Below are 15,537 nucleotides of genomic sequence, written 5' to 3' on the forward strand. Positions count from 1 at the left end.
TGGTGGGGAAAGATGCAGAAGCTATGTCTGAAAGAGTACATACAATGTCATCTAGTGGACAGCCCAAACACTAACTAAAGAACGGCTCGTAGCAAGGGTATTGATGACTCTGGAATTAACGAAATTAACAGAATATTATCTCAAAATATTATTCTTGTAAATCGTATAATTGAATGAAGACAGCAATAAGGAATATGATAAATATTTTTACAATTAACAAAGAAGTGACAAACTTTAATGTTGAATACAAAACAACATTGAAAGCGACCGCCTTCACGACCTGGAAGATACTTTATATCTGATTGGTTCTTGCATAAGTAGATGGTATATACTTTGCGTTTTAGACATATTATTATATATTATTGCAAACAATATATCGATAATAACTGTAACAAAAATAAATATTCTATTAAACACTAGGTCAACTAAATTTTATTGCAGTCACGGCTGGTATGATGTAAATACGGATAATAGATATGTCACTGACATATTGTTGCACATTTTGCGCTTTTCTTCTTATTATTATATGGTACTGACAATGTAGCCAATACTGCGGTCTTCCCGCTAGCTGTAATATATTTCCCTGTTGCTTTAAAGGACAAAATTGATCAAATTTATTTTGTTTGTGTAGGGATTTAGTGATTTTCATAACCATTACAGTTGCAAAATAATCTCCTTATACTGTGCTCCAACCACGAGAAAGTCTCTGCCGGATGAGACGAAGGGGGATAATGCTGTCAATGAATGTTGATGTCATAAGATGTCAGAAGGTCACACACGTGGGTACTCTTATCTCTATTGGCTAGCTCTCACAGTACAAACCATAACATTGATACAGGATAAATCGCAATATAGCGAACGCCAGTAGGGGAAGTTATCCCAACCCACATGAAATGTGCATTCGACATAACACTCGCCTATCACGTAGAATGTCTGTTGAGCTAGTAGGGGAAAAGTGGAAGGGGTGGTGGGAGGAGCTTCTACGTTCGCTATATTGCGATTTACCCTTGATACAGACATATTGATACTACCCTAGTTACAAAATTAGATCACAGTTAATCTCCTGGTCTTTTAATCTCTTCATACAGGAAATAACATATGCAGGAGAGCGCATGGTTTTTAAACTGGCGTTATAACGGTAATATCGTAATATTATTTATCTACTTCGTTCCAATAGATGAGGCAATATTAAGCACATTCCTTTCACGGTTGATCTCCCGGTTGGAGAACAGTACATTGATAATTTATCAATTTACTGACTTCTGTATTGCGTTATAGGGTTATAGCAAGTTTTCGAGAATTTAGTTGGCGGCCGTGTTATTACAAGCTCACTGCTGCTGACGGTGTCAGTTTCGCCAATAATCGCAGTTTTCCGCTAGATTTGATGTATTTCTGTATTGGTTCAATAAGTAATTTACCTAAAATAAACATTTATCAAATTTGTGTTGTTCATATAGGGATTCAGCGGCTTTTTCTAACCCTCACAGCAACAAACTTTTCTGTCTACTTTCATACTATATCTATTTAGCGATTTTTGAACTGTTTTAAAACGGGCTTTCAACGTTTCAAGAATCGGGTTGGCGGCACTGGTTCATTTCTGGTATGGTTGTTTGTGGTGTTTATAGGTTATAATTTTAAGTTCTCCTCCATGGCCCATCGGTTTTAATAAATACAGCCATGCCAGCAATATGGAATATCAGAGATTTAAACCCTCCACCAAATTTGTCGTATGAAGTAAGACTAATCAAATTCAGTAAGTATTCTGATGGCAGATATAGCCTAGGCATGTAAGTTATACTAGGCTAGCATACTAGCTTAATAGAATGTTTGGAAAAACTAGTGCACAGGTAAGCTTACGTCTGGTGGTCATGACCAGGGAACGGATTTATGTGATATACTAGAAATATATAAATACTGTATGTATTTAATTATCGGTATTTTAGGTAGACCCTATTTTTCCAGAAAAGCTACACGAAAGTAGGCTATACTTTTTATTTGTTTGAATGGCTTGTTTTTACATACATATATAATCTTAAACAAATGACATAGTATTAGGTGTTTAATTTTTATCTGAATATACAGGGTGAATCTTCTCATCCTGCGGATTGGCAATTAGACAAACCTGCATTTTACAGGCGATACGACATGCAAGTGCTCATAAGTGGCCCGCCGCATTCACCAGCCAGTCCGATAAGGCTACGATGCTGTCCTTTGTTAATATGATCATTCAATGCCTTATGTCTGTCATTTCATGTAATGTTATTCGCATTTATTTATTATGTTCAATAAAGGAGATTCTAATAGCGACTTGTGGTTTAATTGAAACTTAATATCGATTTGTGATTTAATTGAAATTTACATAATTAAGCATTCAACATTAACCACTATCAAGGAAACATTATTATTCATCTCTTCCGTGCCAAACTATCAGCTTCCGTTACATGACCCTACATAAAATATTATCTTCAGATGCCAAGAACCTCAGGCCTTCACCTATAAAGCCCAGCACGCACACAGTTGCGCTAGTGGAATGCTAGTCGTCCCACGCTGGGGCAGCCAAATTGGCCCAAATCGACACGATGCAGGGGACGGTGTTTACAGCATAGACTGTAAAATCGTGGGATTGTATAACTTACAAATCCGCAGGATGAGATGATTTACTCTGTATAATGAAATATGCAATTACAATTTCCATGTAATTACTGGTAAAAAGAGTCGACCTGGTTGGCAAGTTGGTATAGCGCTGGCCTTCTATGCCCAAGGTTGCGGGTTCGATCCCGGGCCAGGTCGATGGCATTTAAGTGTGCTTAAATGTGACAGGCTCATGTCAGTAGATTTACTAGCATGTAAAAGAACTCCTGCGGGACAAAATTCCGGCACATCCGGCGACGCTGATATAACCTCTGCAGTTGCGAGCGTCGTTAAATAAAACATAACATTTAACTGGTAAAAAGTATTTCTGTACTATCGCCTTATCACATTAAGGTACAAATGTATTTACATCCTTGAGTTATATGTATAGTATACGAACAAAATTGAATGCCGATGCAAATTTCACACCGAAAATAAGAGTCGGAAGTTGCTGTGAAAGTAATGGCTGGTGGAGAGGTTCGGGCAGGTGGGATCGTTTGAGCGATGTGCAAAGGATAGGCAGCAGGGAGGGACAGCACATGCAACTCATTTCCATGCGTTTCCTTACTAATCACAGAGAAAAAGCGAGTTTTCGTAAGGTCGAATCAGTGCCAGGTTAGGTTAGTTTAGTTTAATATTTAAGCATGTCTTGATAGAAAGGGCACATTATTAGATAATTGTGGGTACATGCAATGCATAGCTATAGCCTGAACTAACCTAACTTGTCACTGATTCGACCTTACGAAAACTCGCTTTTACTCTGTGATCAAGGAAACGCACGGAAATGAGATGTATGTGTTGTCCCTCACTGCCACCTATCCCTCAAACCTTGGCGGAATGATCCTGTCTGCCCACATCTCTCCACTGGCCATCACTGTCACAGCATCTTTCGACTCTTATTTCGGTGCGAAATTGGTGCCAGAACTCAGTTTTTCTTTTGTTTATGGTATGTAAATACGTTTTTATTTCAACATGGTAATGCTGTTGTAAAGAATTAAGTTTTTTTTTTTCCACGCAGTTTTCGCAGAACACTAATATTGTTCCTGGACCATAAACAATATTATCAGCTAAACTTTCTGTGCGCTGTTTATAATTTTATATGAACTTCATATAGCCTGACAAACAATATTTTATTTCTGGTTACCAAAACGAAAGTAAATACCAATATTTATTCTAATCTACCTAACCCTGGACGGCAGATAACTCATCAATCAATGAGTTCTTAAATAGTGCCCATAAATGACATTAGCTAAAGTTGCCAGACAGCCCCATTTTTCAGGAACAGTTCCCGAATTTTGCTTTTTTGTCCCCAGATACTCCGGGATTTTCAGCATTAATTATTATAATCTTATGAAAATGATATCGAATATCTCATGCCTGCAGTAGGCCTATTCATTCTCAAGATAAGATATGTATGGAATGTAAATTGCTGAGATCTCCAGAAAGAGAAAATTTTGAATTTTCAAACATAGATGGACTTGACCTGGATGAAGATAATTTGATTAAATTTCTTGGTTGAAGAAATGTGACTTCAGAGAATATAGCAAATTGGAATGAAGAAAATGCGAAATCTTAAAATTTTTGTCGGAGAAAATGATTTTCTGTGCACAACTCCAGAATTTGATTGTTACTGTCTCTGTGTCTTCGTAATGCTACAGTGGGGAGAATTTTTTGTTCAGTGAGCATGATGTGGACATCCCAAATATCCAGAATTACTTTAGAAACTGTTCACGAAATTGGGAATACAGAGAAGATCTGCTTAAAAAAATTCACTCTTCAGAAAAATACCAGTAATTTAAATAGTAATTAAGTGTAATGAATATTTTTATTCTTTTAAATGCGTGTAAACTAAGTGAATGATGTTGAAAGTAGTTTTTTCATATAAATCGATAGATATCTGTCTCTGGAAATTGTGAAAAAATTCTGGTAACCTTAGCATAACATCTTGAAGGTGGTAATCACCTTGCATCCCAGAACTTTAAACAACCTAGCTATGTCAACAGAATGATAAGTTGTTATTATTGTATTAATCTGTTTGTGAAGTTTTGCCACATCTAAATTTCAAACAAAGGTAAAGGATTTACAAGTAAACAATTTAATATTTTACTGTTGTATATATCACAGTTGTTATTCATGTAGGTTTAATATTGGTTATAATACCTACTCAAAACTAACCTCAAATTTTGATCTACACTGTTTTTTCGTTTGCACATTTTGCCAGGAGCCCCAGTGACTTGATGTCTGGTGGCCCCGGACACCACAAAATGTGTCCCTATCTCCAGACATAACTTCTCTCCATGAAATGTGCTCATTTTATGTTAATTTTTAAATCATATGGAAAATAACTTAGGCTAATTGAAACACACAAGCTCTTTAGAAAACAAATGTTTACCAGTCCTATATCTTTCTGATCATGTTGGTATCTTAGTTTTACAAACTAAACTTAAAGACAATGCCTATGTTTCCTTTGAAATTTATTAACAATTTATACTTAATATTTCTTAAATTAATAATCTTTTATTCAACAGTCCAATGAGGGCCAGGTCCTACTAATCAGTGCTAACCTCAGGCTCACATATGCCCATAGAGCAAAGAAGTGGATACGTGTAGTCAGCAAGTCTGTTCTCCAGCCGTTAATCTGGTTTTTACAACCCAGATTATGCCATCTATTGTAGCTTCCCAGTTTCCTCACAATGCGGGTGGGCACCAGTTTCTTAAACTATCATAAACTATGAGAAAATGTATTCTGCTATGAGGACTGGAACCAGTATGCATTCTGTGTTGCCAGTCCAAAGTAATGCACCTTGGACCCTGCATATTGAATGTAGGACATTTTTTTATTAAGTGCCATTTTTTAAATATACAGTATTAATTTGTATAGCATTTTGTTTGTTGTGACACATTTTACTACAAGACTTGAACTTAAAAATAAATGTTAAAAGAAGTTATACTTTTATAAATTCTATTTTTTTTTATAGGTTGAAGTTAAAACCTAATCAGCAAACAACAAATAGCCTAGAGATTCTTGGAATGTACGATCAATGAAGAATGCACTCAACATTGTTCTTGGTGGGAAAATGGGGATTAGAGAAGTGGCCAATAGGCCTGATGTTCTCAAAAGTTCATTGGACAAAAGGATTATACAGCTAAGCAAAGATGAACAGGTTAAACTGCAACGCAAATTTGGATGTTTTCAGCCAACTTTTGTTGACATCAAGGAACAGTTATGCAGCACCTTAAAGAACTCAACAGTTGTGTAATGCCATTGACTAGAAAAGAATTTATCAAATTAGCTTATGCGTGGTGGAAAAATTGAAATTAGATTTAATAAAGAAACGAAAACTGCAGGGAAGCTTTGTACAAGAACTTTATGGAATGTCATCCTGAACTGTGGACACGAAAATTATGGGAAAGCATTTCTACAAGAACTTTATGGAATGTCATACTGAACTACCTTTACACATCTCAGAAAATACCAACTTTATGTGATATACTTTTCCAAGTTGGACTCTTTAATAGAGAAACACCATTTCTTGTCATCTCGAATTTATAATGCTGATGAAACAAGTGTTTCATATGTGCACAAGAACCAAAAGATTTTAGCAAGCAAAGAGGAGAGACATGTCGGCAAACTGACGGTGGAGAAAAAGTGAATAATATTACCCTCACATTTGCGATGAATCTCTTTGGTTACTTCATTCCTCCACTTTTTATTTTTCCTCACAAGAGGATGAGACAAACTGATGTTGGGAGCACCCAAAGAAAGTGTTGCTTTTTTATAAGGGAGTGGATGGATGAATGGAGAAATGTTTTTATCATTGTCTAATGGATAATGTTATAACCGGAAGTTCAGGCATTATAAATCTTTAAAATAGGCAGGCAAAAAGGCATTATAAACAACTAAAATAGACAAAAAAAAAAGAAGGCAATAAAAGGAAAATAGTTTTAGACTTATATTTTATTATTTATCTGATTAATCTATCAGCATATTTATGTTGACGTTGTTGTGGATTTTTTGTAATATTTAACTTAAAATGTTTCTATCTACACTTGACAGCAAAGTTTTATGAAATTGTATTAGCTTATGTTGGTTAGAGGAGACGCAAGAAGAGCTTGCCCATTTGACTGATGCGCAGTGAATGATATTCAGTCCTCATGCCACTATGCTCGTTACGGGGCTCCTGTGAATCACTAATGCTGATTACAGGGTGCATTCTAAAGCGCGGTCTTGAGCTGTTCGTATCGTGGAGTGTATTGTGCAGAGCAAGTAGAAGCCAGCGTGTGCATTAAATATTCTGCGTATTATATAGTTCAAAGTGCGTTTGTTGGAAAACAGAGTTCTGTATAACATTCTGTGCATTTAACAATGCCCCCATTTCGCTCTAAGTTAGGAAGTGCTAAAACGTTACACGGTCAAACTAGGGAAGTTATTTATAATGTTTATAAATTTATGAAAAAACGAAACAGGCTCCACTCGTAACATAAGGGATATACAAAAGAAAGAGGCTGAAGCAACAGGTGTGTCCGATAGATCCGTGTGTAATGTGATACAAGAACAACAAAAAATTGAAAGCTATGAAGTGAACTCATTTTCAACTCCAGGAAAGAGAAGACCGAAATCTCTCAAGAAGTGTGAATTAGACGATTTTGATAAATGCGTGGTAAGGCATACGATTCACAATTTTCACATTACCAATGGTGAGAGACCAACACTCGGAAAGATCCGTACTAAGAACACTAAGCAAGATAGTTCGAGGCCTAGATTTTCGATGGAGGAAGACAGAAGACATGAGGAGAATACTTATGGAGAAGCATGACATAAGGCTCCTGCGTATGCAGTACATAAAGAGCGTAAGACGGTACCAAGAAGAGGGCAGGCCTATTGTTTACACTGATGAGACATATTTGCATAGTTCGCACACAAAGCCTAGCGCTTGGGGTGACGGTTCTCTTCACTTACTGAAATCTCCTGTCTCGAAAAGCCAACGATTAATAATTGTGCATGCTGGTTCTGATGCAGGTTTCATCCCAAATGTTTTGTTGATTTTCAAATCCAATCAGACAACCGGGGATTACCACGATGAGATGAATTATAGGAACTATAAAAAATGTCTGACAGAGAAATAAATTCCTAATTTGACACCCAATTCTGTAGTCGTGATTGATAATGCCTCATACCATAATGTACAATGTGATCGTGCACCCACATCATCTTCCCAGAAAACAGTAATGCAGGACTGGTTGATTAGTAAGAGTATTCCATTTTCTACCGAAATATTGAAACCTGAATTGTACGCCTTGGTTAAAGCCCACAAATCACGCTACAAGATTTATCAAATCGACAGACTGCTTGCCATCTATGGGCACATGGTTCTCAGACTACCACTTTACCATCCAGACTTGAACCCAATCGAAATGATTTGGGCTCATATTAAAGATTATGTAGCATAAAAGAATGTTACTTTCAAGCTTGATGATGCAATAAAGTTATTGACGGAAAGAATCGCATCGATTGGGGCAGAAGAATGGTGGACTCAATGTTGGCACGTAATAGACATTGAAGACAAGTACGCTGAGAGCGACCATATAATGGATGAAGCATCAGATCGCATTGTCATTAACCTGGGGAATGAAAGCAGCAGTGAGAGTGTTAGTGACGCCAACACCAACAGCATGGGTGACAGTAAAGACGAAGACGAAATGGGTGGTTTTCAGCCTCTTCCAGAAGATTCGGACTAAAAACAGGATTACAGGTAAATTTACTAATATTTTTAAGAAAAGACAAAGATATCCCCTTTACATGCCATGAAGGTGCTTGGGAGGCATAGAGATAGAGGTCCGTGTTTCCATGACCTCGACACTAGAATGAGGTGGTGTGATCGGCACCACATTCTGATCGCGTTTTATCCCCAGGAGAGACCCTTGAAAGGAGACTAATGGCCGGTTTGTCCAAGTATTGTTAGAACACTTAACGACTGTTAAACCTTCAACAGTTTGTTAAATACAGTTTTTCCATTTGTTCAACACCAGTTTGGCTTAACAGATTCTTAACTGTTTGTTAACTTTAAATCTAGGATTTCAGGCCGTTAACTCATTTAACAAACAGTTAAACATGGCAGATAACACCACAGCTGTTCAGACAAAAGTTGTGAAAATAATATGTTATGTTTCTCTTTGAGGAATCTTTAGAGTATGGGCCGGTTTCACCAAGCTTCAGTAAATCAGTCCAAATGAAACATTAACTAGTACTGAACATTAAAATATTTACACGAGTACGTTTATATGTGCGCTGTCTCCGTAGACTTCAAGCTGAGCAGCTATATGTGTCTCGTCGCACTGGTTACGTCATGTCTCTCCGATGGAGCAGTCAGTAGCGAGTTGGCTTACCATCCCTGGGGCCCGTGTTCGATTCTCGGCGATAACTTTTTTTTTATTAACGTAAATAATTTTTATACATGTTACCTTTCTTCATTTTTTTAATTTTGTGTAGTGGAACGAATTATTTCGCAACTCTGTCTTCACTAGGAGAATTTAAAAAACTCTTGGGAGATCAATTTTCTTCCTGAAATAAAACAAAGATAAACAAACAAATTAAAGAAAAATAAAAGAAATACACATGTGGATCTAATACTTTGTCCACATGCCACCGGCGTCTATCACTGCCTGGCATTTTCGGGGCATTGAGTCTACCAGATCGCGGAAATAGTTCTGGTCCTTGCGAAATCTTCCCAGGTAGCCAGAACTTGATCCCAGAACTGATCTGGATTTTGAGGTGGGATGTCTCGATATTTGTCAATCCTCCTCTTTTTCATGCTTTTCCGTGAACCGTCTTTGAACGTTATGGCGGTGTGCGCGGGGTGATTATCCTGCTGGAAAATTAAATTTCCATCGGAAAGAAAACGATTATAAATTCCAAGAATCCAGCTCTTTCGCTTCTGTTTTAAAGCCAGTGCAAACATATCTTATTGCTAGCTATAATATAATTCTAATAAATGAAAGTTAATATACCAATTAAGTTTTGTTATGTTTGAATGCATATTATGTATTAATTTACTAATATTTCTTAGGTACCGGTATGTAGTTATAATAATCACTTTCATGTCTTAAAATAAAATTCAGTTGTATGTTATCTAGTTGACTAGTTTCAGCTTTGTCTCAGCAGCCTTTTTTATGATATTCTAACCTATGATCAGTTTCTTCTAAAATTTTGAGTACCTGTACCACAATCTTCGTGACGCGGTATCTTTTGTGAATTTTTGTGTCATTCAAATTTTCAAAATGATCGGTTTTTAAATGGTCAACATTATCTCCATTTGACTCTTAATTTTCGAGCAGTTCCAGATATAACAATTCTGTGTCGACACGTTCCGCCATTTTATATTGCAACTAATGAATAATTAAAAATTTAAAGACAGAAATTTCTATCACTAAATTTAGTGATAGTTTTACTGGTTCGTTAGGCTAAAGATGCTTGGTGAGATATAAAAATTATTTAATGAACCAGTAAATAAATATGGCCGGTTTCACAAAGCTTCATTAAGGTTTTAATGATTCATTAATTTATTTACTGGTTAGAATATAATTTGAAAGATATTTTGGAATATTAATATAGGGAAGATAATCTTTATAAGTCAACTGATTATCATACTGACGCTTATTTCGATGCTGAGCTATTATTCATTTAATATTGAGAAAATGTGCGATCTCAACGTGGCAAGAAATTGAAGTCAGATTTGAATATCCTACAAACAGAAATAGGCCACTTGTTCCAATTCACCAGCTACTATTAACTCTAGATTCTATGTTACTGGCTCTTCAACTATAGCCGATGTCAATAGTACTTCAAAATACGCAGTGAGTAAATAATAAAATGTTTCAGCAGCAATTGCTTCTTTAGGACGAAATTACATATTATAATTTATACATGGACCTGAATTAGAGAATTTTATATGATATGGAATTCTCCTCGGGGTTTTGTGTACAGTTGACTACACACACATTCGTGTAATTATTGTCACCTGGTGGTCATAATGCTGAGATTTTTCTAAACAGAAATTCATATTTAGCATTATAAAATATAACCATCTTATAATAATAATAATTATTATTATTATTCAATAGTAGTCAATGCAACTTTCCTTTATCAACTCTCTGTTCTGTATGAATCATGGCTACTGTAACAGGTTATGATTTTACACATGTTTCATGACTTACTCTACAGTACAGAATTTAAATAGGCCTAATAATATCAGCCAATAAGAAGTTGTCTTATATATGCAAAACCATTACCAACTGCTTTGAGTAGTTAGAATAATATTAACGACAGTTAAAGTTAAGTGTTGGTTATTTAAACAAAATTATGTTGAAAAAATGTAAAACATCTTAACAAAACGTTAAAAATAAACCAGCTGTTAATTTAACATTTGTTAAGCCAAATTAAACATTACTTGGAAAAACTGGCCATAAGTGAAACAACAGGATGGCAGGAGACTTCATTGTCGCTACGGACTATATTTCCCGCCACATTATGTGTGTATGTGTACAAGAATGATTTCATACTGCAGATTAAAATATACCAGCCATAGTACCCTAGTACCCTAGTTATCGGAATATTTGAATAAAATCACATAGTATTAGTGTTTTATTACAACCTCACATATCAATAATTATTACACGATTACATATTTCTTATAACATCTTTGTTATTTCATTCATTGTTTCTATATGTAAAAAGTTCGTGCTTCTGTATTTTCAACAATATTATTGTTAGTTTCTCTGCAACTAGGTTTACGTTATGCTACACGCGCTATGATAAATCTCGCTCGAAACGTCAAGCCAGCAGACGACTGAACTGTCGACAGCTTGCCAATCGAAGCGAGGCCGAGTGTACCCGAACGTTGCCGAAAGTTTGTGCAGCTTTCTGTGGCAAGCTCTTCTTGCGTCTCCTCTACACATTACAACCAAATGTTCTTTTAAGTTTTATACTGTCATGTTCTGTCTCCTGTCAGATAATACAGTTTTCATACGACAAAATGTTCTCTCAACATCCACAGAGGTTTTGGAGACAAATCGGAAGCACAGCAACAGCAGTGAGGCCTACTGAAACAGAAATAAAAGAAGCAGCAGCAATTATATTTTCTCTCTATCTTAAAAACATAAAAAGCACTCGGTGGTGTTCGAATCCACGACCTCACGAATACCAGCCCGGAACGCTACCATTATGCTATGAGTGTAACACATAGAATACTTTAATTACAACTGTATATAGCAGGCATCATGGTCCAACAACATGTAATATCGCCTGTCTCCAAATTGTAGCGGAGATACCCAAAAGGAACTTATTATCTAGAGAGTGGCCACTTTTTCTTTTGGCAGCTGTACATATAAACTTCCCATGACACCCACAGTTCCTATTAATCATGTCCAAGAATCAAAAAGATGCAAGTCCAGGTCATTTAAACCCTCAAATACATCCTGATTGCATATATCTGCAATAATGTTTCTAGTACATGTGTAGGTATGAGAATGAATCCACAAGCATTACTTTTTCACAGAAAGTAATGCAGTTACAACGTTTTTTGTTTCTCCTGTAAAATTTGTTTCTTTGGACTTAATGCATTTTCAATCCTGGTTATTCAATTAATTTCTGCGTTTTTCGTATATTATATCATTGTTGTGTGTAGTTGTGTTTCAACCTGTAATTTGTAATTTATTCTCCTAGATAAGTTTATTCAGTGAGATATGACCAAGAATGATAATTTCTTTTTAATTATTTAAAGTATAATAATTATAATGTTTTACTTCTCATTCATTAAATATGAAATTTAATTAACACATCTTCTTTTGTTGTCTCTGAGGACGGATTTATATTGACTGAAACTGCATTCAACATCACATGATGTAATGGGACTATATTTCAAATTCACAGTGTCTGCTGGGGTTAAGTCCAAGGTTATCTTCATATTTGAGTCTCCACACATCACTGCAATAATATTTCGCATTATTTGTTCATACCATCAACTGGGCAAACTTGGAACAGTGTTTTAATTTGGAATCCTACCTAATTAGAATTGGCTTATATGACAATGAAATTTGAGGGTCATGTATTTCAAAATATGAGCTCTGCTGGGAGCTTTGAGAAAAACTTGTTTTACAGAAGAAATCAACAATTCTACTTTAGGGTAACTGCTTCTTACCACTTCTGCCACATGATGAAAGTCATGACCTACACAAGTGAAATGAATCATTTTAGTATAAATAATGCTTGTCTAGCTTTCATCATATAAGGGGCGGTATTGCTAATAAAAAGCAACACTTTATCATACTTATTGGCCCCTGGCCACAGAATACCCATAGCTTCAATGAAGAGCTTTGCTTTAATTTTGTTATTGCACAATGTAAAAGAATCCCTTCAGAATATTGCTCACTTAACAAAGAAATGACTATGTTGCCAATTAACCTGTCTTCTTTATCTGTGGTCTCATCAATGGAAATTCTTGAATGTCTTCTGTACAGTTTCATGGTGTATGACTGAAGCATAGTTTATTCTGAGTGTTGACTCATTCTGGATGGATTGTTGAGTATATTTTTCGAGGAATTCCCGGAAGCACAAATTCTTCAGTTTTTAGAGAGGAATATGAGCAGAGATGACAGCACAGTAGAGATCGGTGTTAAACTCAGACTTTATACTCGAACTCGAAGTTGTTGTTTCTGTCAGAAACAATTTTATTGTCTCTGCTTGGAACTTGTATGTTAGCCTGATGCAGGGGCGGTTATTCATGTGAAGTAGGTGAAGTGCCACTTCACCTATTTATATGTAGAACACAATTTTATCTCGTATTAATAATTAATTCTAGTTATTACCGGTACCATATCTCTAAAATGAAAAAAGTTTTCTTTTCAGTCATTATGAACAGTGTTTAGCTGTTTAAAATTAGTACCTGCAACCTCCGCTGAATAGAATAATGTCAACTGTTGCGAGTGCCGAGCGGTGTCTATTAGAACTTACAATACTGTAGAGGTGAAATTATTTGGATTCTCATTCTCATACAGCACTTGGTTTCCATGATAACGTGATGTCATGCACTGAAGAAGGATTGTATGAGTGAAGTGCGTTTCTGAGTCTTTCAGTTAGGGAGAACTGTAAGACTTGCAGATCTAATGGTACTAATAATAGAGAAGGGTTGAATATGGTCTCTAAGACCGGGGGCTATTGTTCAAGGACTGTGAAATTTTACAGTATGTACTACCTGACTCGAGAATAGTATTCTCATTCCCTGTGTCCAAGCAGCCACCCCTGCAGTGGTAAATTAGTTGGCTCTATGTTATTTTATCAGGAATACACCCCACATACATTCACAATGTTTAAAAGTTGTTTTCCAGGGCTTGTATTATTTCTTCTCATGAGCTCGTCAGTTTTGTTCCATCTATTGTATTTGAAAGTTTAATGCGTGCGTAAATGTACACATGTAGTTTAATACTGTGTACGTGTATATTAACTTATTATTTAATGTATTTAGAGTATATTAGTGATAAATAATAGTGTATTAATCCTACATCTAAGTGTATATTATAAGTTTAATCACTATAGTTCTATTATATAAATACGAGTACTTAGGTACCAGTACACAGAAAATGTTGATAAATGCATGTGAAATATGTATCCCGAAAATGACATGGTTTGTAATTTATTAGAAATGTCGTTTTGTAGAGGATAAAAGATATGTTTTAAATTCTTGACTACCTACAGTTCCATTTGTTCTTTGTTTTAAAAAGTGCTAAGAAAATAGAGAAGTTGTACAAAATAACTTAAATAAAAATCTTCCGATGAAAGAAGCTTTTCTGTATGAAAACACTTAAAATTTCACTCGGAAATGCTACATCACAGGAGGGACTTTCATCATTAGCCCCATAGCTTTGCATAGAGATATACTGTCCACCCTCAGTTAAACTCAAACATTTTATGAAGACATCATCGACAGGTTTGCTGCTTTAAAAGATAGGAGGATTGACTTGGTATGCAAGAAGTTGGGTGAATCCTGAAATAAATTAGTTTTCCTTTTTGCTTGTGTTCTAGAACTAGTAAAATTTGTACGTAGTTTACGAATAGTAGGCCTACTCATTATATTGGTAAAACTGTTCATGCATTTGTTTATGTGAACAGCACTTCACCTTTTTTTTTGTACGGCGAGCCGCTACTGGCCTGATGTTTACTGGTTGAAATAGTTGTTGCACAAGGAACCCTCGAATACTGGTAGATGTCACTTTACACTGACACAGATTACAAAATAATACTGTAGTGTCAGTTGACAAACCTTCATCCTTAAGTTCTGAATTTAATTTTAAACTGGTTGATTTTGGTACTTCGGCATATTGTAACTATTACCATCTTCAAGAATAACAAGATACAACTGAATAACAAAGTTTTGCATATGATTATCAAGATGTCTAGGCTACATTGGTTACAAATTTAAAAGTTTAAATATACAGTAAAGCATCAACTATCCGAATACCGATCAACCGAAAGCGTTCCAGTCGGCAAATTCAAATTTGTGCGTGCGACATGTAGAAGTTTCGCTAGTGCTGTTTGCGAGATTTAGCGGCAAAAAAAAAAAAAAAAAAAAAAAAAAGAGTCTCAGCTCTGAAGCAAAAAAAAAAAATATATATATATATTTGTACTTTTCCTAAACTGTAGGCCTACTTTCTTGACCATTTTGAACTTTTCAAACTAGGCTAGTCAGTTCTCTGTGTTATTTGTAAGACATGTGATACAAAATATATACTGTATGTACAGTTTTGTGTTTAATATTAGTGTTTCTTTGTTCCATACTGCTCCTATGATAACCAGTACAATTTGTTTTCGTAAATGATCAGTTACCCGAAAAATCAGTTATCCGAACACCCCTC

At 35.6% G+C, this 15,537-nt stretch overlaps 1 protein-coding gene across 3 annotated transcripts in view; it reads left to right on the forward strand.

The window, feature by feature from the left end:
* The first annotated feature begins 1,580 nt into the window (after nt 1-1,580).
* LOC138715273 (uncharacterized) overlaps nt 1,581-15,537 on the forward strand; it is a 41,713-nt gene continuing 27,756 nt past the window's right edge. Inside the window, exon 1 of one of the 3 annotated variants that reach the window (XM_069848021.1) lies at nt 1,581-1,753. In XM_069848021.1, the coding sequence (XP_069704122.1) occupies nt 1,678-1,753 (76 nt within the window). In that variant the 5' untranslated portion in view covers nt 1,581-1,677. Of the gene's footprint in view, nt 1,754-6,296; nt 8,385-15,537 lie in introns of those variants that run through there. The other 2 variants (XM_069848022.1, XM_069848019.1) reach the window with 2 other exon arrangements.

This window comes from Periplaneta americana, chromosome 15 (assembly GCF_040183065.1).
Source record: "Periplaneta americana isolate PAMFEO1 chromosome 15, P.americana_PAMFEO1_priV1, whole genome shotgun sequence".
Taxonomy (NCBI): Eukaryota; Metazoa; Arthropoda; class Insecta; order Blattodea; family Blattidae; genus Periplaneta; species Periplaneta americana.